At 33.5% G+C, this 24196-nt stretch overlaps 1 protein-coding gene across 5 annotated transcripts in view; it reads right to left on the bottom strand.

Moving 5' to 3' along the window:
* Positions 1 to 24196, bottom strand: part of LOC134542651 (PC-esterase domain-containing protein 1A-like) — an 87813-nt gene that overhangs the window by 20542 nt on the left and 43075 nt on the right. The window contains exons 1-7 of one of the 5 annotated variants that reach the window (XM_063387067.1): positions 12963 to 12988; positions 11384 to 11508; positions 7222 to 7301; positions 6221 to 6307; positions 4569 to 4711; positions 2357 to 2507; positions 1124 to 1251 (exon numbers count right to left, since the gene is read on the bottom strand). In XM_063387067.1, coding sequence (XP_063243137.1) covers positions 1124 to 1251; positions 2357 to 2507; positions 4569 to 4711; positions 6221 to 6307; positions 7222 to 7301; positions 11384 to 11459 — 665 coding nt within the window. In that variant the 5' untranslated portion in view covers positions 11460 to 11508; positions 12963 to 12988. The other 4 variants (XM_063387064.1, XM_063387065.1, XM_063387066.1 and 1 more) reach the window with 4 other exon arrangements.

Genomic DNA, 24196 nt, shown 5'->3' on the forward strand with positions numbered 1-24196 from the left:
GTGCTGTTCGGACTTCGATTTTTTACTTTTCTTCTTGGATTTTTACTACAGATTGCGATTGGAATTGACTACACTGCCTGTTGACGACCTGCTTAGCTTTTTTATTGGTACATGACTTTATTTACTAACCATTTCTTTCTGGGGATTGTAAATAATTAATCATTGGTATCAAGACATCAAGATGAACGTAAATTTGAACATGTCAAGGCAGCGAGAAAACTGGTGCGTATACCAATAAACTGGTATTAGAACTGGACAAAACTGGAACACGGGCAGTGGAGCTTTTATTTTTTTCCGCTAAGCTCCCGTCTATTGGCTGGCTGCTGATGGAAGGTCATGAGTGTAGGCAGAGCGTAGAGTGAGTTAATCTGCGCATGCGCAGCTCAGCGAACAAAGAGAGCCAGCCGGCGTCTACGCCGCGCCGTAACAGCAGCTGACCGAGTACAATGACCTTTCTCCGTGTACGGCGCGCTATTGACGGTAAATATCCATCAATTTGCTGCCATTTTTTTTTTTTTTTTAATTTTTTACTGTGATGCAATGTGTATGTAGCTCGTATTTGTTATAAACGCTGTATGTTGCGACTGTATTTTAATAAACTTTAACGTATTTCTTACACTTTTCATATTTTTAAACTTTTTTTATTTTATGCCTCATTTTTCACGGTTTCTGAAAATCTATATGTACGACCGAGGTGTACGTACGAACCAGGGGCCGTACGAGCGAGATCAAAAACGTTGACGATGGAAAGATGACAAAGTCTGAGATAGCACGGCAGCACAAGCTATCAGCGTCGACCCTGTCTACCATATGGAAACGTAGGGACGCGATTATGAGTGTGGGGGTCATTGAAAATCGGTAAATCGGATTTAACGAAACATCGATTTAGAGTAAACATTTTCGGTAACCATAGCACTTCGTTAAATCGGGGTTCTACTGTATTCACACAGGCCTAGTTACTGTTTATTTTGGGACTTTCTCCTTTCTCTCATGACCGGTCTCTCAGTTTTGTTACTTTCTCTTAGCTTTTGTGCATGTAAGTCACCCTGATAAAGCCCAAATCCAGTCCACATTTTCAAAGTACAGTGATGATGGCCGAGACGTGGCGGAATCGTTCGCTTACAGGATCATCTGCATGCGGAAGTAGTAGTGCAAGTCCAGCACGTGGAAACCATGGACCCCCACTACATCCCTCGTGTACATGTTGGCCTCCATCACCTCGAAGCGTAGGGTATGCCTCAGAAACTCTATCTGTTTAGAAGCAAAGCACAGGAGTGAGAAAAATATTACACAAAAACAATTTCGTGTATTTTGTGATTGTGGATCAACCTAAAGGTTGGTAGCAATGAGCGAGAGTCAGAGTCAAGTCACGTGAGCAAGGTACATTGATGTATGAACAGAGAGATGATAGTGAAAATAAAGAAAAGCTTCCGTGGAATCGTGACAATGTTTAGAAATTAGCAGCAGGAATTAGTTTTGTTACACCCATAACTCACAATAAATTAAAATTTTAAAACCAACTGTAAAAACAAGATATCTTTCAGTTGCATATAAAAATTATTATTTTTTTAAGATTCCAAAAATTTAATAAATTATTGAATGCCAATGCAAGTAATGTATACATATTTTTCCAAAGAAAGAAGTAGATCATTTATTTCCATTGATAAGTCACAATCAGTGCAATATTCTCAACTTAAGAAATTAAAGCTTGGTTTCACACACCACATAATTTTTTTTGTTTTCTTGTCAATACTTTTATTTAAGGGTTTTAATTTAAATATTAATACAATATTTCCCTTGAACTTGTCATTCTCTAATGAATATTTTCAACAACAATATCTGTTGTAAATATTTGTTATAGAACAAAGGCAAGGGAGGTATTGTGTTAAAATTTCAATTTAAAAGCACTGAAGAGAAAATTAAAAAATAAACATGGCATATGAGACCTAGCCCTAAGTGTTACCAAGTACAATATAGAGAGTAGAAAATTCTAATAAATATCTAATTTAATTATAATGGTATAAACTTGTGATCCCAAGATGAACCTTAAAGGATTTGGTCTATCTAGGCCACCAAATAATAAGCAGAGATGAATCAAAGTACATGTCGTCAACAAATAGTACCATCACATATCAAGCAATTGTACTGTCACCTGACCTGACACAGCACACACATATCAACAGTTAAGATGAGATAAAATGTTCCACTTTAATTTAGAGGAGGTAGCGCTTACACATTGTTGGCAGGCATTTTACATAAATTTTATATTTCTAAAATTTTTTATTAATATTTTACTTTAATAACTACAATTTTAAAAGCAGAGTACATGTGGTCATAAGCACATCGTGAGCTGTACCTGTTTGATGAGCGTCCCACCGTAGCAATGCTGGGACACAGGTGGGGCTGTGGTCCACACAAAGAGAGTCTCCGGAGGCAGGCTGCTCTTCAACAACTTCATCAACTTCACCATGTTGTCTCTGTACTTGCTGACTCCATCCGGACCCCACCTGGACAGACATTGGTTGCTTCTCAACATACTGTCTGTACCAATCAAACTTTCATCGTGCACTGCAGCGTGGTTTCCATGCCAATCGTGGACCTGCTGCCTGGTCCCTTGATTCCTATCATCCCAAAGTTTGAACCTTCTTTACCGACTCTGTTCCGGTCATCCCATGTTTCTTACTTATGTCACCATGTTTCTTGTTCACTACCTACAGGTCACTTTCTGATTCATATCAGTCATCCAACTTTGCCAAACCATTGAAACTGAGCCATTTCTTTCTTGCATCAAATTATTATTTCAAATAGCATTTGGAAATAATTTAAAAATTCACAATTCTTACCAATTTCTTCTTCTTTTTTGTAGCAAAAAAACAACTTGAGTGATGATACAGCAGAAACATTACGTAAACTCGTTAATTAATACCGTAGCGCTAGTTACTTTCTCCGCCTGTGTTGTTCGTAGGCTGTAGAGCCAGCCAGCAGCGTGTTGGAATGTATTGTGTTGTCGCAATCAGGGAGGCTCCGTGGATTGGAAAAAGGGAGGGGGGAGGGCGCCGCTGTGATGATAACAGGGTATCCCGAACCCCCACTGACTGCTCGTTTGCCCCATAGTGCCCGAGAAGCTGCGGGGGGTAGGGGGGGGGAGAGAGAGAGAGAGAGAGAGAAAGAGAGAGAGAGAGAGAGAAAGAGAGAGAGAGAGACAGAAACGAACAACACTTTCTTGCATCACATATTATTTCCTTAACATACCTCTTAAAAACTCAACTCACAATAGTCCTTAGCACCTATCAGTTCCTTACCCATTCAACATGACTTCCAGTCACATCACGGGGAAACCTTTCTCTATATGTCCACCAATTGTTCACTGAACAGCAGTTCACGCCCACATCTAAAATAGGTAGGTCATTTTTAAACCAACCTGTTTGAAAATGACATCTGTACTATGAACAAACCACACGGCTGCAAGTATCCAAGTGTTTCTCTGCATGTGCTTTTTAAGCAATTTACAATGAAAACAGAGTGCTATATTCTTTCAGAAGTAAAATATTTTCAGGCCTTTAGAGAGTGAGAGATTTTACAAAGTTAGTAACACCATTATTTTACAAGTAAATTTTGTGGCTTCTTCTTACTACTCCAATTATTTCAATGAAACAATTATGTGACAGGGACAAAATTGGCTGTGGTTGTAGAACTTCGTTCAGTTAAACATAATCCAGATGCTCAGTGTTCTATCTGAAATGCTGTTTCTATTATTTACAATAAAAATGTTGCTCAGCTTCAGCGTCAAAGATGTACACCTGCCTTGGGAAGTACTTTAGACCACAAGTCATGGTGTTTTTTCAACTTATTTTTTGTGATTAACCCATAGCCGAGTTTGTCAGTCAAATTCAGGCTCACTCTGTATATATTTTTAATTACATTTGATATGTACTTCAAAGAAAAGTTAATAATAATAATAATAATAATAATAATAATAATTTAGATGTAAACATTTTTTTGTACAAATTAGCCTTAAAATTGCCAAAATTTTAAATATGTATACTTTCCATTCTAATTAACTAAGCCAGTGAGATGGGGTTATCAGTGTTTGTTAGTTTCTTTCCAGCTCAAGAGAGCACATAAACTCAATCTGGCTGGTTAAGTTTGTATAAATAATATGTATTTTGAAATTTGGGTGAATTCAAAGCTGATTTTTTTATGAGTTAACTTCAAAATAATTTTAAAAAAAAAGCTGTTTTCAAATTTTTCCTTAGTTTTCATTTTTCTTGCCACAATTCTAACTTTAATAACCTGTCAAATTAATTAACTCGTAAACTAATAAACCAATTTCAATACATGGAATTTATAAAAACACGTTTGATGAAAAAAACAATGGAAAATAATATTACAAAATATTGCACCAAATATTTAAGGAAATGAATGCTTATTGGTAATTTTGTTATGGTCCTAACTTCTGACAAGTAACATACATGCAAATACACACATAATAAAATAATCTCAATTTAGTATTTAACCGTAAGTGCCTAAAAATATGGTACAGTGTTTATAGCAAATTTTCAAGTTACCGTGTTACATCCCAAAGCAAGGAGTTCATGAATATTATATCAGGCGCTGGCATCTTTTTCGTCTTCACTTTGGTTGCAATCTCTTCCACGTATTTGTTCATGCATTTGGTGATAAAGTAGAAGTCCAAATGAAAATCTATCGTCTGTTGAGAAATGCACAAAAAAAAACTCACAATGCTCCGTGTCCAAGCACCTCACATATTGCACTTTACACACCATACAAGTCAAGTTAAAATTTTAAGTACAGACAAATTCCCTTCAATTTGCTGATTCTGTTCTGCTAAACACCAATTATTAATTCAAAGTAAAACTACTAGGAGCAGTTTGTCACCATTTATAACAAGGTATTCCATACAATGCTCAAAAGAGGGGCAAAAAATGTACATAATATTAAATTTATATAAAACAAACTCTGATCTAAAAAATTGAAACCAAGATGGCTTTTGCAAGTACGACTCAGAAATAAAAACTTAATATTATCAGATGATGCTCTTGAGGAAATACAACAGGAAAATGCATTTCCATAATTCCCATGCCATATTTTAATTTTAGAACATACAAGGTTTCAGATACATTTAAAAAAAAAAATTTACTGCCTTAAAAAGTTGTGTTCAAAACAATTTTGCTCTTTGTTCAATAACTGGCACCAGAGCATACCAAAAAAAGACAGCACTAATGGCAGAAATCAGGCATTGGAAAGAGGACGTAAATTCCCATTTAAATGCACACTGCAATCTATAAATGAGACAAGCTCTACAGTAGGTAGTATTCTAGTATCTTTTAAATGAGACAAGCTATACAGTAGGTCAGGGGTGCAACAACAGAGAGGGGGGGGGGGGCAAGGTTATTTTGCCCCCCCTCTGAAACCTTGAAGTAGGGGCAAAAGGGGCAAAGAAAGTGTTGTGTAATCAATTTTTAGATAATAAAACTACTTAAATAGCACCATTTTCCACCTTGAAATACAAATTTTCCCGGGGAGGACCCCCCGACCCCCCGCTTCAGTAGGGGGGATCAATGATTCTTTATAAAAAGGTATATTGCCCCCCCCTTTGGAAATTTAGTTTTTGCACCCCTGCAGTAGGTAGTATTCTAGTATCTTTTAAATGAGACAAGCTATACAATAGATAGTAATCTAGTATCTTTATTATGCCAGAAATTTAGTGGGGGGTGTTGTATATGGCCAAGTTGGCGAGACTGTTTAGAATATATAGGTTAAGATGGCAGTGATATATAAGAGTAAGTTAGATATGTACTACGCCAAGACATTTTAACTGTGATTAGTGTACATGTGATTGAGTGGCAATAATAAGAGTAATAGAGTACCAAAAGTCCTCAGTATTATTTTAAGGAACTACAAAAGGGGGGGGGAGGGGGGGGGGGTTAAAAAAGAATGTGAATGTTCCCAACCCAAAACCCCATATTCCAGTGCTTGTCCAGTAAGAATATTGGGATGGTACTCATGTCAGCCGTGCCACGTTGATGACATCAATATTTTTATTGAATTGTGATGCATAAAGTCCCATCATAATTTATAAATAACTAGAAATTAGTACAATCTTTTAGCCTTTGTGTGAAAAATAAAGTGACAGTAAATGTAACACAAATACCATAATGAAAAAAGGTACACAGCCCATGATTCACAAAATGTGCACCTTGAACTGCCTCACTTCGGTGTAATCTCTTCCTCGAGTCAGTTTGTCACCAGCGAGAAGTTTGTCCCCCATGAACGATGGTTCCAGCTGGAAAAAAAATAATAACTGAATCCAATATTGCATGGGTTAACAATGGTTTGCTTCTTCAAGAATTTTTTGATTAGACCATTAATGTTTCTCTGTGAATAAAAACCCCACATAATGTTCTGTGGTAAAAAAAAATTGCATTACATTCTTATTATTTGCAGCTTAAATAATAATAAAAAAAAGAAAATAACTTGAACCTTTGACCTCTGTAATTTCATATAAATGCAGTACGTACCAGTATTTAGTTTAGGTTTACATCTTGTCGACAATCTAGCAACAAATTTACAGCATGCAAGTCAACTACACTGCAGAAGCATTCAACCACAGCCCAGGGGCGTAGGAACCGGGGGGACAGGGGGGACGTGTCCCCCTGAACTTTTTGGGTGGAGGGGACTGTCCCCCCCAACTTTCTAGACCGTGATATTTTTATTTTATAATATTATTCTGGCCAACTTTATTTGTAATTTCTTCACTCATCAAATTTTATCTTAAGGAAACAATAATAATTTTAACATCGATGTATCCAATGGTTAGATACAAAAACTGCTTAAAAAGTGCTATTTTGCACTTTTAAAATCAAAATTTTCTGGTGGAGGACCCCCAGACCCCCCGTCTTAGTAAGAGGGGAATGGGTTTACATGACATCAAAATCATTATTTGTCTTCCCCAACTTTATGAACACAGCTACGCCAATGCCACAGCCCAGTATGTGGTGAGGAACGATATCCCATCAATTTCGGAAAGACATGAAAAACTAAGTTCAGGAAAACAAGGAAACTGGTGATTTGGAGGTGCTTGGTTCAAATGTCCGTCTAGGTTCACAACCACCTAAATAGTATTAAAAAAAACTTGCTTAAAAAGATTTTTAATAAAATACAAATTGCAATTAGGTATTAAGATAAAGAAACATTTACCTTCCTTTTCAATTCGTTGGCACCGATCAAAGCATTGCGATTTAGAAGATACACAGTATCTTTGTAAAGAGCCCTCATATCTGTGGATGAAAAATATATTCATGTCAAGATTCAAAAAACACAATTTAAAAAAATATACTAAAAAATGAGTTTTGTTTTATTAAATTGTATCATATCTAGTTATGTGATACGTATATTTTTATTACTTATTTGTGGTACACTTATTAAAGCTAGGCTCTGATCAGGAGTGCTTCTTTGACTGTAACGTTTGGAGATACCTTCACATGGCTGTACATTACCCGAAACCGAGTGTTGAATGCCTCTGAACATGGATGCAAAGTGAAACTGAAATCTCCGAACTCACTCACAGGAATGACTCCATACTAGAAACAATGACATATCAGGTGAGGGTGGTACTGAAGGAGTTGTGAACAGATTAAATAAAGCAACAAAGAACATCAACGGTTGCAAAGTCTCAGAAAGCATCTTCAACGTTTATTTGACACCAATGTTCCTGATAAACCCACCATAAATTCATTCTCATTCAAAGATGTATTTATACACCCTATGCCAACTGGCATTTTCCACTTAGATACAGCCCCCGGAAAGAACGAAAGAGAAGCTAAATTGGTAATTACTAATTAAAAGCATTTCTTTTTCACTCAGTTTCTAAACATTTTTCCTCTACCCTAGTCATCAAGTGAAAAAAAATATTTAGAAACTGCATCCACGAACTAGTAAAAGCATCATTTACATTATCAGGGTTCCCATATTATTACTCTAGACAATTTTCATGAATTTTCCCTATTTTCCCTGGCCAACCAAAAAAATTTTCCTTTGTCTCTTTAATTGATTTTTCTAAGATAAAAATGTAACAATAAAATTAAGTAGGCCTATCAAAAGACATTTCGACAACACATAAAATGTCAAACTGACCATAAAATCTTTTTCCCATAAACAGTTTACAGTGTTATTAATTTCTATCAATGCTAAGCAAACAACACTGCCCTTTTCCAGGAAACTCATGGAACATTAGTAGTACCTACTCCAGACACTATTTTCAGAAGTTTTTTTTAGAGGCAAAAACACCACTTCTTGGGGTTCACCCCATTATATTTGTGTTACCTTTGAGAAATAATCAGCTATTAAATACCAGATGGGAACAAGGCATTAAAGGTTATTGTAACTACTATTCATGCCAAGAAATGTAAACAATTGAAAATTAACAAGCCAGTCTAAAAAAATATATTAGAATAGCAATCACTGCTGTATTTCAGATAACCTGATTTTAATTTAAATCCTGAAACTTTTTTTTAAATATATATATATTTTATGTGTAACATCTTAGCTCTCGATATACAGCATTCTTAGCTCTCAGTATACAGCATTTTGTGAATGCGACGCTAGTCAAGGAACGGAAATGTGCAACAGGAAGTAGGGAGAAGCGCGCACCATTCAATTGCTACGCGCGGCCTACAGTTGGCGCTAGTGCTGCCGTGTGTCTGCATGCGCAAACATTTCCATGGCGTTTCAAAAGAGAGAGAGAAAGAGAAAACAACACAGTAGTCTTGAACAGTGCAACGCATTGCCATGTGGCTTTTCTAATACATTATAATTCTGCTGTGAAATCATAATGTATAATATAAATTAAATAATTTTAAATGTTTTGTATTAAAATAAATATTGTGTAAATACATTGTAATACAACAGGTTACATGTTAAACACCACTGACAAGTACCTACTGAAAGACTAGCTCACTTTTATTTAAAAAAAATTTTTTGGTAAATATTTACTTGGGCGGTATTTCCGAAAAAAAATTTTAAAAATCCGAAAATACCTTTATTAGATGCTCTTCAGCTTCCTCTTTTCAAAACAACCGGCGGAGATAAGAAATTCCAAATACTTTAGGAGATATCAAATTTTTTAATTTCATCATATGTAGTTCAGCGGTATTTGCGAAAAAAAATTTTAAAATTTCGAAAATACCTTCATTATATACTCTTCAACTTCCTCTTTTCATTAAAAGCGGCGGAGATAAGAAATTCCAAATACTTTAGGAGATATCGAATTTTTAAATTTCATAACAATACAGTGCATTAATGAGGCTTCACCATTGTTTCTTGTTTACGTTTTACGTTTACGAGTATGAATTTTTTTCATTGGAGAATGTCGTCACGTGAGAGTTCTGTGATTGGCCAAAATTCAAATGAACCAATAGGTGATTATTTCTTCATTTATTGTTCAAAACGATGTGTAATTACAACTGTCATCCACGCCATTTGATCATTAGATGTTGTAGTCGTTCTGGGAATTCGTTTATCATTATCGTGTTACATTCTGTCTTTCAAATGGCCTGTGTTTCTGGGAATAGTCAGCTATGCGGCGGGTGTTCCTTGGATGTATTCGATTTTGTGCATTTGTGTGATAATTGGAAATTTTTGTTTGAATTTTTAGTTGATCATGGAGTTTTGAGTAGTGAGGTAAAGTGCGACCAATGTGGGACGGTAATTGAGTTAGCCGAGGACAGTGATTTTTTTCAATGTCACCGGAAAACAATAACTCGTGCCAATAAAAAAGTTAAAAGGGTGCCTTGTTCTTTCAAAAAATCTTTCAGAAACGGCACGTGGTTCTCCAAAAGTCTTCTTTCGGTTGTAACGATAATGAAGATAACTTATTTCTTTTTAACGATTCATCACCCAAATACAGATTACATTCAGATGAATTGCAATGTTTCCTTGAAAACCGTTGTAGATTGGACGTCCTTTTGTAGGGAAGTTTTAATTAAGTGGAGTTTGGAAGTAAATGCAGGGAAAATGGGTGGGCCGGGGAAAGTTGTCGAAATTGACGAGGCTAAAATTGGTAAACGTAAAAATAATAAGGGGCGAGTCATCCAAGGTCAGTGGGTTTTTGGCGGAATTGAGAGAAATAGTGATAACATTTTTCTCATTCCTGTCAAAGATCGTACTAGCAGAACGCTCCTGCGCGTGATCAAGAAGTACATTTCGCCTGGAACAACAATTATAAGCGACTGTTGGCGTGCTTATAATTGTCTTTCTCAGCATGATTATCTTCACCTGAAGGTAAATCATAGTATGAACTTCATTGATCCCGACACAGGGGCGAACACCCAAAGAATAGAGAGACTTTGGCGGGAAGTGAGGCAGAATGTACCTCGATATGGTCGACGAGTTGACCACTACGTCGGGTACCTTGCGGAATTCATGTTCCGTCGGAGGTATCGCGACGTAGGTGAACGACTGCATCATTTCCTGCTAATGGCAAAAGAAATGTACCCGCCTCCAACTTAGGTGAGTTTTTAACGTTCCAAATTGTAATAACAAAAAAAATTTAAGTGAGTTGTTACTGTGCATCCTTTGTTACGGGTTTGTTAGGTAAGGTCAGTTACATTATAAATAATTTAAAACTAAAGAATAATTAAAATTAATTCACAAATTAATTTTTAATGTCGGCTTAGTTTGAAAGTATTAATAATGTAACTGACCTGACCTAATCAACCATTTTATTAATTACGCATTCACGATTCACGTATTCACGAACACACGGCAAAATAACAAAAATGGCGCAGCTCGAATGGTTCCACAGGTCTTGTATTGCAAAATTAAAAAATTCGATATCTCCTAAAGTATTTGGAATTTCTTATCTCCGCCGCTTTTAATGAAAAGAGGAAGTTGAAGAGCATATAATAAAGGTATTTTCGGATTTTTAACATTTTTTTTCGCAAATACCGCTCAACTACATATGATGAAATTTAAAAATTCGATATCTCCAAAAGTATTTGGAATTTCTTACCTCCGCCAATTTTAATGAAAAGAGGAAGTTGAAGAGCATTAAATAAAGGTATTTTCGGATTTTTAAAATTTTTTTTCGGAAATACCGCCCAAGTAAATATTTACCAATTTTTTTTAGTAAACTGTAAATAATAAAGTTTCAAGTTCATTAAAAGCATAAGAATTGAACTACTACCATTACATAATTTTATCTAACAAAACCAATAACTACTATTTGGAGATATTTATAGTTATTCTAAATGTGAACGAAAAACATAAAATTATTAATCAACCAAATAAAATGAACCCTTTTTTTATGGAAAAGTATGCACAATTATTCAAAAATTTTTATAAATACACAGTTCAAACTTACTTGAATCACCCAGGAATATAACATGTTTGCCTCTCAGCAGGTCTGTCGCATTTGATTTTGTGAATACATCTGCCATTTCAATTGTGGATCAAAAACTCGCAGTACAAATATTGTCAAGCAAACAACTGCAAAAGAGTTCAATGGTATTAAAGGCATATATGTTAATCACATCTTGGAAAATACCATACAACTACTTTACAAAATAAACTACAGCTAGTTTTAAGTTAAATAATACACATAATTGACATAGGAAAACATATTGATGCCAGCTTCATTGACTTTGAAAAAGCATTTGATAAGGTATCACATGGTAAATAAAGATGATGCATTAAGTGAAGAGGGTGGGAAGGAATCGCATGGTGGTCAATAACTGGAGATTATTTTATTAACAGAAAACAGATGGTACGTGTAGAGAACAAGTTGTCCGAAGAAGGTAGAGTTACATCAGTGGGGCCACAGAGAAATGTTTTACGACCATTACATCAAAATCATGACCAATTCCACAGAAGGTTTAATGGGTAACTCACACCCTTTTTTCACTGATGACTGTGTCGTGTATGATGAGACAGAAGTGAGAGGCTTGCAGGCAGATTTGAACAGTTTGGATCAATGGGTGGAAAGAAATGGATTGAAGATACATTTTAGAAACACCAGGGTTGTAAGATTCACAAAAAACTATGGTGAATAAGAGGTTTTACCACCAGAGAGGAAGAAATAAATGAATCAAAAAGCTACAAATACTTTGGGCTGGTTCTCCAAGGAAATTACGGTCGTGGCAGGGGGGGAGGGGGGCAGGAACTAGTGGAGAAAGTGGTAAAGAAGAGCAGGCAGGCATGGGTATGCTGGAAATGGTACTGAGGGGAGGAAGAAGTGTGCTTTAAAAGGCTTAATTCACCAAGGTGCACCCCATGCTGGAGCATGCTGCAGTGTGTGATGTCTGTACACAGTGGTGCTTGAATACAGAGTAGTGTAGCTAGTTGGGTGAAGAGCAAGTGGAGGAGAATAGATCATGTAACGGGGGAGTGTGTAAAAAGATCATCACAGATAATGAGTAAAATGGAGTGGAAGAGTTAAAAATATTTAAGACAGGAAGAGAGGTTGGTGAGAATGTACCAAATGTTGAGTGTGAAAGTTGGGGAAGGGGATAGAAAGAGAGCAACCTTCAATATGGAGGGAAAACTTCAGAAAGGTATTTTGAGAGAGGCCAAAACGGGGGGAAGAACTAATTGGTTACGAGAACAATACGGTAATGGAATAGTTTGGCTGAGGAGTATGTAGTTGTAAAGAATGTGGTGCATTTGAGGAAGAGTCAGAGCAAATTATTGCGGTCTCTTTGACACCAAGACTGTGTCCAACTGCAGCAACAAAATCAAGAAGATCCCATATACTATGTCCTGCAAGTTATTTTTCCTTACTGTCGATAAGCACATTTAAATTATCTTAAAAAATTATTTAAAACATAACTCGATAATTGATGTGCTGTAATAAATCAGGCCGTGTTCAACATAGCGAATATAAATCGGCTTGATTTCATAATAGAATATTCCCGCCCACACACAAAAAAACAATACTATCTCACCTCGGTCAAGTTCCATATGTATATGCGAAACAGCAACAAAATACATACAGTATTCTGCCATGATGGTTTCCAAGACAAAACCTCTAGACAAAAACATCCGCCCTAACCATTTTAAGAGCAGAGCTCTTTATTAAAAATAAAAATAAAGTCTTTACACTACGATATTTATAAATATACATTAATTTATAAAAAAAAAAGGAAAAAAATTCTGAAATACATTCTACTGTCCACTTTTTCTAAATGGGTGGACAAATTTTCTGTATATGCTTTTAACAACAACTGAGTGCATTAAAAACTGGAAGTAGACCGCGCGAAAAATGCTATGAAATTCAATTATTATTTAATTTTATTGCTTCCATTCGAACCAATGAGAGAATTAACACACTTCATACAATGTATGTCCTTATCAAAACTTATATTTATTTACTTTTTAAGAGCACAGGTATTTAAAAATATACATTAAAAAATACCCTTGCTCCCAATTTTTTTTTATATTTTAAAAAATTCGCAGCTGACAAACTAAGTAATGAGCACATATACCAGCATTATCATTCGATTGCTACAAGCTTTCTCTACAAAATGTAGTGTCCACTTTTTCAAAATGGGTCGACAGATTTTCTTATATGCTTTTAGCAACAACTCCGTGCAAAAAAAACTGGAGTTAGGCCGCGCGAAAAATGCTACGAATTCAACATATTATGAAATTTTATTGTTTTAATTATGACCAATGACAGAATAAAAACACATCACATAATGTCTGTCTTTATCAAAACTTATATTTATTTAATTTTTGAGAGCATAGGTCTATAAAAATACTACAATAATAATCACCCTTGCACCTAAAAAAATATTATATATTAAAAAATTCGCAGCTGGCAAACTAAGTAATGTGCACATATACCAGCTACATCAGTCGATTGCTACAAGCTTTTTCTACAAAATGTACTGTTCACTTTTTCAAAATGGGTCGACAGACATTCTGTATATGCTTTTCGCAACAACTCCGTGCATGATAATCTGGATTTAGGCCGCGCGAAAATGCTACGAATTCAACATTTTATATAATTTTGTTGGTTTCTTTTAGACCAATGTAATAATAAACGTAGTTCACACAATGTCTATCCTTATCAATACTTATATTTATTTACTTTTTTAAAGCATAGGTCTATAAAAATAGTACATTAATAATCACCCTTGCAACTCAAAAATTATTATATTTTAAAAACTTCGCAGCTGACAAACTAAGTAATGTGCACATATACCAGCTACATCAGTCGATTGCTACAAGCTTTCTCTACAAAATGTACTGTCCACTTTTTCAAAATGGGTCGACAGATTTTCTTATATGCTTTTAGCAACAACTCCGTGCATGAAAAACTGGAGTTAGGCCGCGCGAAAAATGCTATGAATTCAACATTTTATAAAATTTTATTGGTTTTATTATGACCAATGAAAAAATAAACACACATCACACAATATCTGTCCTTATCAAAACTTATATTTATTTAATTTTAAAGAGCATAGGTCTATAAAAACACTACATTAATAATCACCCTTGCAACTCAAAAATTATTATATTTTAAAAAATTCGCAGCAGACAAACTAAGTAATGTGCACATATACCAGCTACATCAGTCGATTGCTACAAGCTTTCTCTACAAAATGTACTGTCCACTTTTTCAAAATGGGTCGACAGATTTTCTTATATGCTTTTAGCAACAACTCCGTGCAAGAAAAACTGGAGTTAGGCCGCGCGAAAAATGCTACGAATTCAACATATTATAAAATTTCATTGTTTTAATTATGACCAATGACAGAATAAAAACACATCACATAATGTCTGTCTTTATCAAAACTTATATTTATTTAATTTTTGAGAGCATAGGTCTATAAAAATACTACAATAATAAGCACTCTTGCACCTCAAAAAATATTATATATTAAAAAATTCGCAGCTGACAAACTAAGTAATGTGCACATATACCAGCTACATCAGTCGATTGCTACAAGCTTTTTCTACAAAATGTACTATTCACTTTTTCAAAATGGGTCGACAGACTTTCTGTATATGCTTTTAGCAACAACTGCATGCAAGAAAAACTGGAGTTAGGCCGCGCGAAAAATGCTATGAATTCAACATTTTATAAAATTTTATTGGTTTTATTATGACCAATGAAAAAATAAACACACATCACACAATGTCTGTCCTTATCAAAACTTATATTTATTTAATTTTTGAGAGCATAGGTCTATAAAAACACTACGTTAATAATCACCCTTGCAACTCAAAAATTATTATATTTTAAAAAATTCGCAGCTGACAAACTAAGTAATGTGCACATATACCAGCTACATCAGTCGATTTCTGCAAGCTTTCTCTACAAAATGTACTGTCCACTTTTTCAAAATGGGTCGAAAGATTTTCTGTATATGCTTTTCGCAACAACTCCGTGCATGAAAAACTGGAGTTAGGCCGCGCGAAAAATGCTATGAATTCAACATTTTATAAAGTTTTATTGGTTTTATTATGACCAATGAAAAAATAAACACACATCACACAATATCTGTCCTTATCAAAACTTATATTTATTTAATTTTAAAGAGCATAGGTCTATAAAAACACTACATTAATAATCACCCTTGCAACTCAAAAATTATTATATTTTAAAAAATTCGCAGCAGACAAACTAAGTAATGTGCACATATACCAGCTACATCAGTCGATTGCTACAAGCTTTCTCTACAAAATGTACTGTCCACTTTTTCAAAATGGGTCAACAGATTTTCTTATATGCTTTTAGCAACAACTCCGTGCAAGAAAAACTGGAGTTAGGCCGCGCGAAAAATGCTACGAATTCAACATATTATAAAATTTCATTGTTTTAATTATGACCAATGACAGAATAAAAACACATCACATAATGTCTGTCTTTATCAAAACTTATATTTATTTAATTTTTGAGAGCATAGGTCTATAAAAATACTACAATAATAATCACCCTTGCACCTCAAAACATATTATATATTAAAAAATTCGCAGCTGACAAACTAAGTAATGTGCACATATACCAGCTACATCAGTCGATTGCTACAAGCTTTTTCTACAAAATGTACTATTCACTTTTTCAAAATGGGTCGACAGACTTTCTGTATATGCTTTTAGCAACAACTGCATGCAAGAAAAACTGGAGTTAGGCCGCGCGAAAAATGCTATGAATTCAACATTTTATAAAATTTTATTGGTTTTATTATGACCAATGAAAAAATAAACACACATCACACAATGTCTGTCCTTATCAAAACTTATATTTATTTAATTTTTGAGAGCATAGGTCTATAAAAACACTACATTAATAATCACCCTTGCTACTCAAAAATTATTATATTTTAAAAAATTCGCAGCTGACAAACTAAGTAATGTGCACATATACCAGCTACATCAGTCGATTGCTACAAGCTTTCTCTACAAAATGTACTGTCCACGTTTTCAAAATGGGTCGAAAGATTTTCTGTATATGCTTTTCGCAACAACTCCGTGCATGAAAAACTGGAGTTAGTCCGCGCGGAAAATGCTATGAATTCAACATTTTATAAAATTTTATTGGTTTTATTATGACCAATGAAAAAATAAACACACATCACACAATGTCTGTCCTTATCAAAACTTATATTTATTTACTTTTTTAAAGCATAGGTCTATAAAAATACTACATTAATAATCACCCTTGCTACTCAAAAAATATGATATATTAAAAAATTCGCAGCTGACAAACTAAGTAATGTGCACATATACCAGCTACATCAGTCGATTGCTACAAGCTTTCTCTACAAAATGTACTGTCCACTTTTTCAAAATGGGTCGACAGATTTTCTGTATATGCTTTTCGCAACAACTCCGTGCATGAAAAACTGGAGTTTGGCCGCACGAGAAATGCTATGAATTCAAAATTTTATAAAATTTTATTGGTTTCATTATGACCAATGAAAGAATGAACACTTATCACACAATGTCTTTCCTTATCAAAACTTATATTTTTTTTTGAGAGAATAGATCTATAAAAACACTGCAATAATAATCACTCTTGCACCTCAAAAATTATTATATATTAAAAAATTCGCACCTCCCAAACTAAGTAATGTGCACATATACCAGCTACATCAGTCGATTGCTGCAAGCTTTCTCTACAAAATGTACTGTCCACTTCTTCAAAATGGTTCGACAGATTTTCTGTATATGCTTTTAGCAAAAACTCCGTGCAAGAAAAACTGGATTTAGGACGCGCGAAAAATGCTATGAATTCAAAATTTTATAAAATTTTATTAGTTTCATTTAGACCAATGAAAGAATAAACTCACATCACACAATCTTTGTCCTTATCAAAGATCATATTTATTTAATTTTTGAGAGCATAGGTCTATAAAAACACTACATTAATAATCACCCTTGCAACTCAAAAATTATTATATTTTAAAAAATTCGCAGCTGACAAACTAAGTAATGTGCACATATACCAGCTACATCAGTCGATTGCTACAAGCTTTCTCTACAAAATGTACCGTCCACTTTTTCAAAATGGGTCGAAAGATTTTCTGTATATGCTTTTCGCAACAACTCCGTGCATGAAAAACTGGAGTTAGGCCGCGTGAAAAATGCTACAAATTCAACATTTTATAAAATTTTATTGGTTTTATTATGACCAATGAAAAAATAAACACACATCACACAATGTCTGTCCTTATCAAAACTTATATTTATTTAATTTTTGAGAGCATAGGTCTATAAAAACACTACATTAATAATCACCCTTGCAACTCAAAAATTATTATATTTTAAAAAATTCTTAGCTGACAAACTAAGTAATGTGCACATATACCAGCTACATCAGTCGATTGCTACAAGCTTTCTCTACAAAATATACTGTCCACTTTTTCAAAATGGGTCGAAAGATTTTCTGTATATGCTTTTCGCAACAACTCCGTGCATGAAAAACTGGAGTTAGGCCGCGCGAAAAATGCTATGAATTCAACATTTTATAAAATTTTATTGGTTTTATTATGACTAATGAAAAAATAAACACACATCACACAATATCTGTCCTTATCAAAACTTATATTTATTTAATTTTAAAGAGCATAGGTCTATAAAAACACTACATTAATAATCACCCTTGCAACTCAAAAATTATTATATTTTAAAAAATTCGCAGCAGACAAACTAAGTAATGTGCACATATACCAGCTACATCAGTCGATTGCTACAAGCTTTCTCTACAAAATGTACTGTCCACTTTTTCAAAATGGGTCGACAGATTTTCTTATATGCTTTTAGCAACAACTCCGTGCAAGAAAAACTGGAGTTACGCCGCGCGAAAAATGCTACGAATTCAACATATTATCAAATTTCATTGTTTTAATTATGACCAATGACAGAATAAAAACACATCACATAATGTCTGTCTTTATCAAAACTTATATTTATTTAATTTTTGAGAACATAGGTCTATAAAAATACTACAATAATAATCACCCTTGCACCTCAAAAAATATTATATATTAAAAAATTCGCAGCTGACAAACTAAGTAATGTGCACATATACCAGCTACATAGGTCGATTGCTACAAGCTTTTTCTACAAAATGTACTGTTCACTTTTTCAAAATGAGTCGACAGACTTTCTGTATATGCTTTTAGCAACAACTGCATGCAAGAAAAACTGGAGTTAGGCCGCGCGAAAAATGCTACGAATTCAACATTTTATAAAATTTTATTAGTTTCATTTAGACCAATGAAAGAATAAACACACATCACACAATCTTTGTCCTTATCAAAGATTATATTTATTTAATTTTTGAGAGCATAGGTCTATAAAAACACTACATTAATAATCACCCTTGCAACTCAAAAATTATTATATTTTAAAAAATTCGCAGCTGACAAACTAAGTAATGTGCACATATACCAGCTAAATCAGTCGATTGCTACAAGCTTTCTCTACAAAATGTACTGTCCACTTTTTCAAAATGGGTCGAAAGATTTTCTGTATATGCTTTTCGCAACAACTCCGTGCATGAAAAACTGGAGTTAGGCCGCGCGAAAAATGCTATGAATTCAACATTTTATAAAATTTTATTGGTTTTATTATGACCAATGAAAAAATAAACACACATCACACAATGTCTGTCCTTATCAAAACTTATATTTATTTAATTTTTGAGAGCATAGGTCTATAAAAACACTACATTAATAATCACCCTTGCAACTCAAAAATTATTATATTTTAAAAAATTCGCAGCTGACAAACTAAGTAATGTGCACATATACCAGCTACATCAGTCGATTGCTACAAGCTTTCTCTACAAAATGTACTGTCCACGATTTCAAAATGGGTCGAAAGATTTTCTGTATATGCTTTTCGCAACATCTCCGTGCATGAAAAACTGGAGTTAGTCCGCGCGAAAAATGCTATGAATTCAACATTTTATAAAATTTTATTGGTTTTATTATGACCAATGAAAAAATAAACACACATCACACAATGTCTGTCCTTATCAAAACTTATATTTATTTACTTTTTTAAAGCATAGGTCTATAAAAATACTACATTAATAATCACCCTTGCTACTCAAAAATTATGATATATTAAAAAATTCGCAGCTGACAAACTAAGTAATGTGCACATATACCAGCTACATCAGTCGATTGCTACAAGCTTTCTCTACAAAATGTACCGTCCACTTTTTCAAAATGGGTCGAAAGATTTTCTGTATATGCTTTTCGCAACAACTCCGTGCATGAAAAACTGGAGTTAGGCCGCACGAAAAATGCTATGAATTCAACATTTTATTAAATTTGTTTTGAATTTATTGACCAAAAATAAGTACGGTACCACTTTAACGATCTTGAACCAACCTTAGCGAGTCACTACGTGCTCAAATATCTGTGTATTTGCAAAAAAAAATCTTGTTAACAAACCAAAATAAATTTGTTTTACTTAATTGAAAATACATCTGAGTAGTAAATATGAATTATTTAGAATCACACAAGACCAAATATATGTTGTTTTTTTTTTTATCTGCCAACCACAGCTTTTGTGTGTAACAAATACAATGCTCTATTGTGAATAGATATGCCGAAGTTAAAAATGTATTAAACTTTAGAGTAAACCTGAGATAGTTTGCTGATTTTGTCGCCGTGCTTGTTACAGTTGTGATATTTTATTTGCAACATATTTCACTTTAATATTTCATTTATTTCTTTATTGTAGTCGTGTGAAACGTTTGGGTCAAATCACCTGCCAGTGAGTCTGGTATATATACGGCTACAATGTTCTAGGCGCGACTGTACTTTCCTAAATGCCTTACCTTCCCCCCCCCTACCCCTTCCTCTTTCTCCTTCTTCACAGGACCGTTACACACCCTCTTTAAAACGAGTACTACCAGCAAAATTTCCAGGAACTGAGGGCACATGACAACTTGACAAGTAGTCCTTAGCCTCGCATTGACAATTCCACTACAAAATTCATGAGAATCACAGCATCGCGCAGGGCAGCCACCTTATATCGGCCATCATATCACCAATGTACGCAATTCAAATGAACAACATTAAAAATGCATATATTTTCTAATCCTAAATGACAATTAATTAAAAATTTGAAATAATACTCCTATAGATCGAAAATGATCGTGGTCATTAGAAAAAGAGATAAGGGAAAAATTGGAGTTGGGCAGTCCCACGCGTACATACCTATACTTTATCACTATTCACTTACAAACACGCGGCAAATTTTCACAAAATCTCGATCAGTATGAAATGATTGAGCAGGTACCTAAAGAAAAAAGGTAACGTCTGTTACAGCAAAGATAAACAAATGTAAAGAAATTTACTTTAAAAATAATAATATGTTAGTGTGCAATCTTAACTTCCTTGGGTATTCTTCATTTGAGAAAATATTTATTTATCTGAAGAGCGATGAAGAAGAAAGAGATACAATTTTTAACGTAGTGCAAGATTAACTTTAACATACCGGCGCAGAAAACTGATTAACTGCAAAGATGATTTTGACAAAAAAATGATAGAGAATCATAAGTTTGCTTGTAACAGTGTATATTATGAATTTTGCTTCAGAAAATTGCCATATAGATATATTTTTCAAAAAAATTATGTATCTTCCATTTTTTTAAAATAACACAAAAAACAGTTTGCTACATTGCATATATATATATATATATATGTACATTTGGTAAACTGCAATGTATACAGCTAGCTATATACGTTATACTTTTTTTGGAAACTAGACGTCAAAAATATATTTTTTGAATAAACAAGCATAATTATGTTCATTTTCAACTTATTTATGGGAATTTCATATTTAGAGATAGCAAAAGTTTTTTCTAGCATCATATTAATTTTGTATACTTACAACATAAATTTTATATATTCTACCAAAGTGTGTTCTAAAATATAAAATGTTTAATAATTTTTAAGAACTACATTTAACATGAATTTTTGTAAAAGCACACGATTATTTTTACTGTGTATGTGCATACAAAGTATAAACACTTATGAATACTATTCAACTTAATATGTATATTCTCGTAAGCAAACTGTAACCTTTCCTAACAACTTCGCACATATTTGAAAGAAATATAAATAAGTGCCTAAACAGTCATGTTCCCAAAATAAAATAAATGTCGATTAAGTTTTGCTAAGACACAAAAATGTTTTCTGTAAATTTAGCACAAAAATTTAATTAATTTACATGTTTACTGCATGCAAAGCATGAATCTTAAAACGAGACAAGTGTCGTCATAGTTATACCGAGACGATCAAGCTCACTTTGTCAAACCTGTCCTGTAATAATCATCTCGTACATGTTATAACAGGAAGCAAATTCATAAGCTATTTAATAAAATATAAATAAAACCTTGGTTAGAAAATTTTTGTTAATGAAAACCCTTTCTGTAAATAACGTAATTCATTAAAGGAAATGTAAATGTACAAGCAAACATAAATTACATTAATTAAAATGTACTATTTGCCAAAATATTTAACTGGAATGTTCATGGCGGCAAATGAAAAAAAATACATACAATTTTTGCCATAGCTCATAGAACTTGTAACAAAACTGTTCTTTTCTATAATAATTTATAAAAAACTTGCCTGTAAATAATTATTTTCTTTTCTTTAATTGCTAGGCCTAATATAGCATAAACTTTTGGTAGCAAGGCCTTACGCTCACGTATTTACATAAAAACCTAATTCTTTTTAATGTTATTTTACATGCCATTTTTTATGTTCTAAAATATATTTTGGGTCTCTTCATTACATTTTTTTATGCGGCTATCTATTATTTAGGTATAATGCATTTTAAATAGAATTGTGTTGGCTTTGGTAGCATCTTGTTCAGCCGAAACTGTTCATCTTTAAAAATTCTTTCAACAAAACTTCATTACAGCTGTAGGCCACGAGATCGCAATATTGCTTGTTTGAAATGTTAAGTAGTCCCAAATTTTGGTAATAAAAACTGTGCTGTTTCGTACCACAATGTACAATATATTTTTAGTATTCATGTCAACAATTACAGTCTTTAATAATAATGTAAGTATAAAAAATTTGTATTTTATTAATACAATACGAACTGTCTTATTGTTAGGGGCTGTCACAGTGATAGTTTTTTTTTTTTTTTTAGAACAAAGACTGTTTAATATGTTTTACTTTTCAGAACAGAATTTATCACGTTGTTAAAATTAGTGTTTTGTAGTTTTTTGAAGTGTTAAAAAGTACTTGGTAACATGGAATGACCCAAAGAATGTATTCATAGCAGGAACATGATGCTATAGTAGTTTTATACTTATAAATACAGTCTCAGTTATGAGATTAATAATTTTATTCGCGCGACAATTGAGTGTTAACATTAATTTAACATTTACTTATTTATATTAAATGCTCAAAAGCTAGTCTATTAAAAAGAATACTGATAAATGCTTGTTTGCAACTCTCAGCAAGAAAAATAGTTTCGAGATGGTCGGTGTGTTCAACTTACCGAGCTCGAGGCAACATTATCATCAAAATAACATTTACTATTACAGATGGTGGTGTATAACTCATATTATTTGTATTAACACGTTTTCAAAACATTGCTGCTTTTTCGATTGAATTGGACAATTCGATACCTACTTAAGACACATATTAGATGGTTGCAGAATAATCACAACCACCCTCTGTAAGCATGGGCGTAGTTAAGATAGTGTTAGTAAAGCTGGCAAAACATGTTTAAGAACATTACACATGAAAAAAACTGAAAAAAAGTAAGTGGGAAGACAAATGTATGTGGGGTTAGACACTCACCTGTCTAGCGAATTTCGTTGACATGCCTCAGAAAAATTTGTGGTCTCGAGATTATCCCAAATCTGAAATTTTGTACAGTGGCAGAATCAACATTTCTGATTAACATATCAAAAGTTTATCGCCACAAACCTTGTGCGTCACACTAAATACGTGCAGTTAAGTTCAAAATGACATTTTCTTGCAACTATCCACAGAAATGATTTTTCAAATGCAATTTATGTAGTAGTCTTTCAGTATGATTACGAGTCCATAGGCGTGCCCAGACATTCCATAAGGGGGGGGGGGGGGTGCTAAAATTTTAAATCAGAAGCTGAATTTAGAATGTTAAATAGCCTAAATACATTCACTCATTGACTTGTTTATATTTTGTGCAGTAACAACGAGATATGTTTACTAGTTAATATTTATATCTGTATAATTTTAACAATCTTGAAAATATGTTTTTTTTTCCATAGACAATGTTTAAAGGGTACTTACACATTTTCCCCCCTCGAATTTTCCAATAACTTGGTCCAGATCTACCTTGAAATGAACTTCTTTTTAGTGAATGCAAACACAGAAATTCAGACAACAGAACTTTAACAAACCTCTTAAAATAATTTTTTTTTGCTTTGAAATACATACATAATCATAAAAAAAAAATGAAATCAAAATTCTAGATGACACAGACGACACTCAACTCAAGAATAAATTTCTGATATCTTTAAATTAATACTACTGAAAGTTGGGAGTTTAAGATTAAATGGAGAGTATGTAGGGCATTCAATTGATTACAAACACTGACAGTTAATTTTTTTTTCTATTTACGCTCATTAAGGAGATTCGTTCAAGAGATCAAATGAATTTTACCATGTTGTGTTAGTAAATACTAAATGTTTATTCTCAAT

Source organism: Bacillus rossius (assembly GCF_032445375.1).
Source record: "Bacillus rossius redtenbacheri isolate Brsri chromosome 9 unlocalized genomic scaffold, Brsri_v3 Brsri_v3_scf9_1, whole genome shotgun sequence".
Classification (NCBI taxonomy): domain Eukaryota; kingdom Metazoa; phylum Arthropoda; class Insecta; order Phasmatodea; family Bacillidae; genus Bacillus; species Bacillus rossius.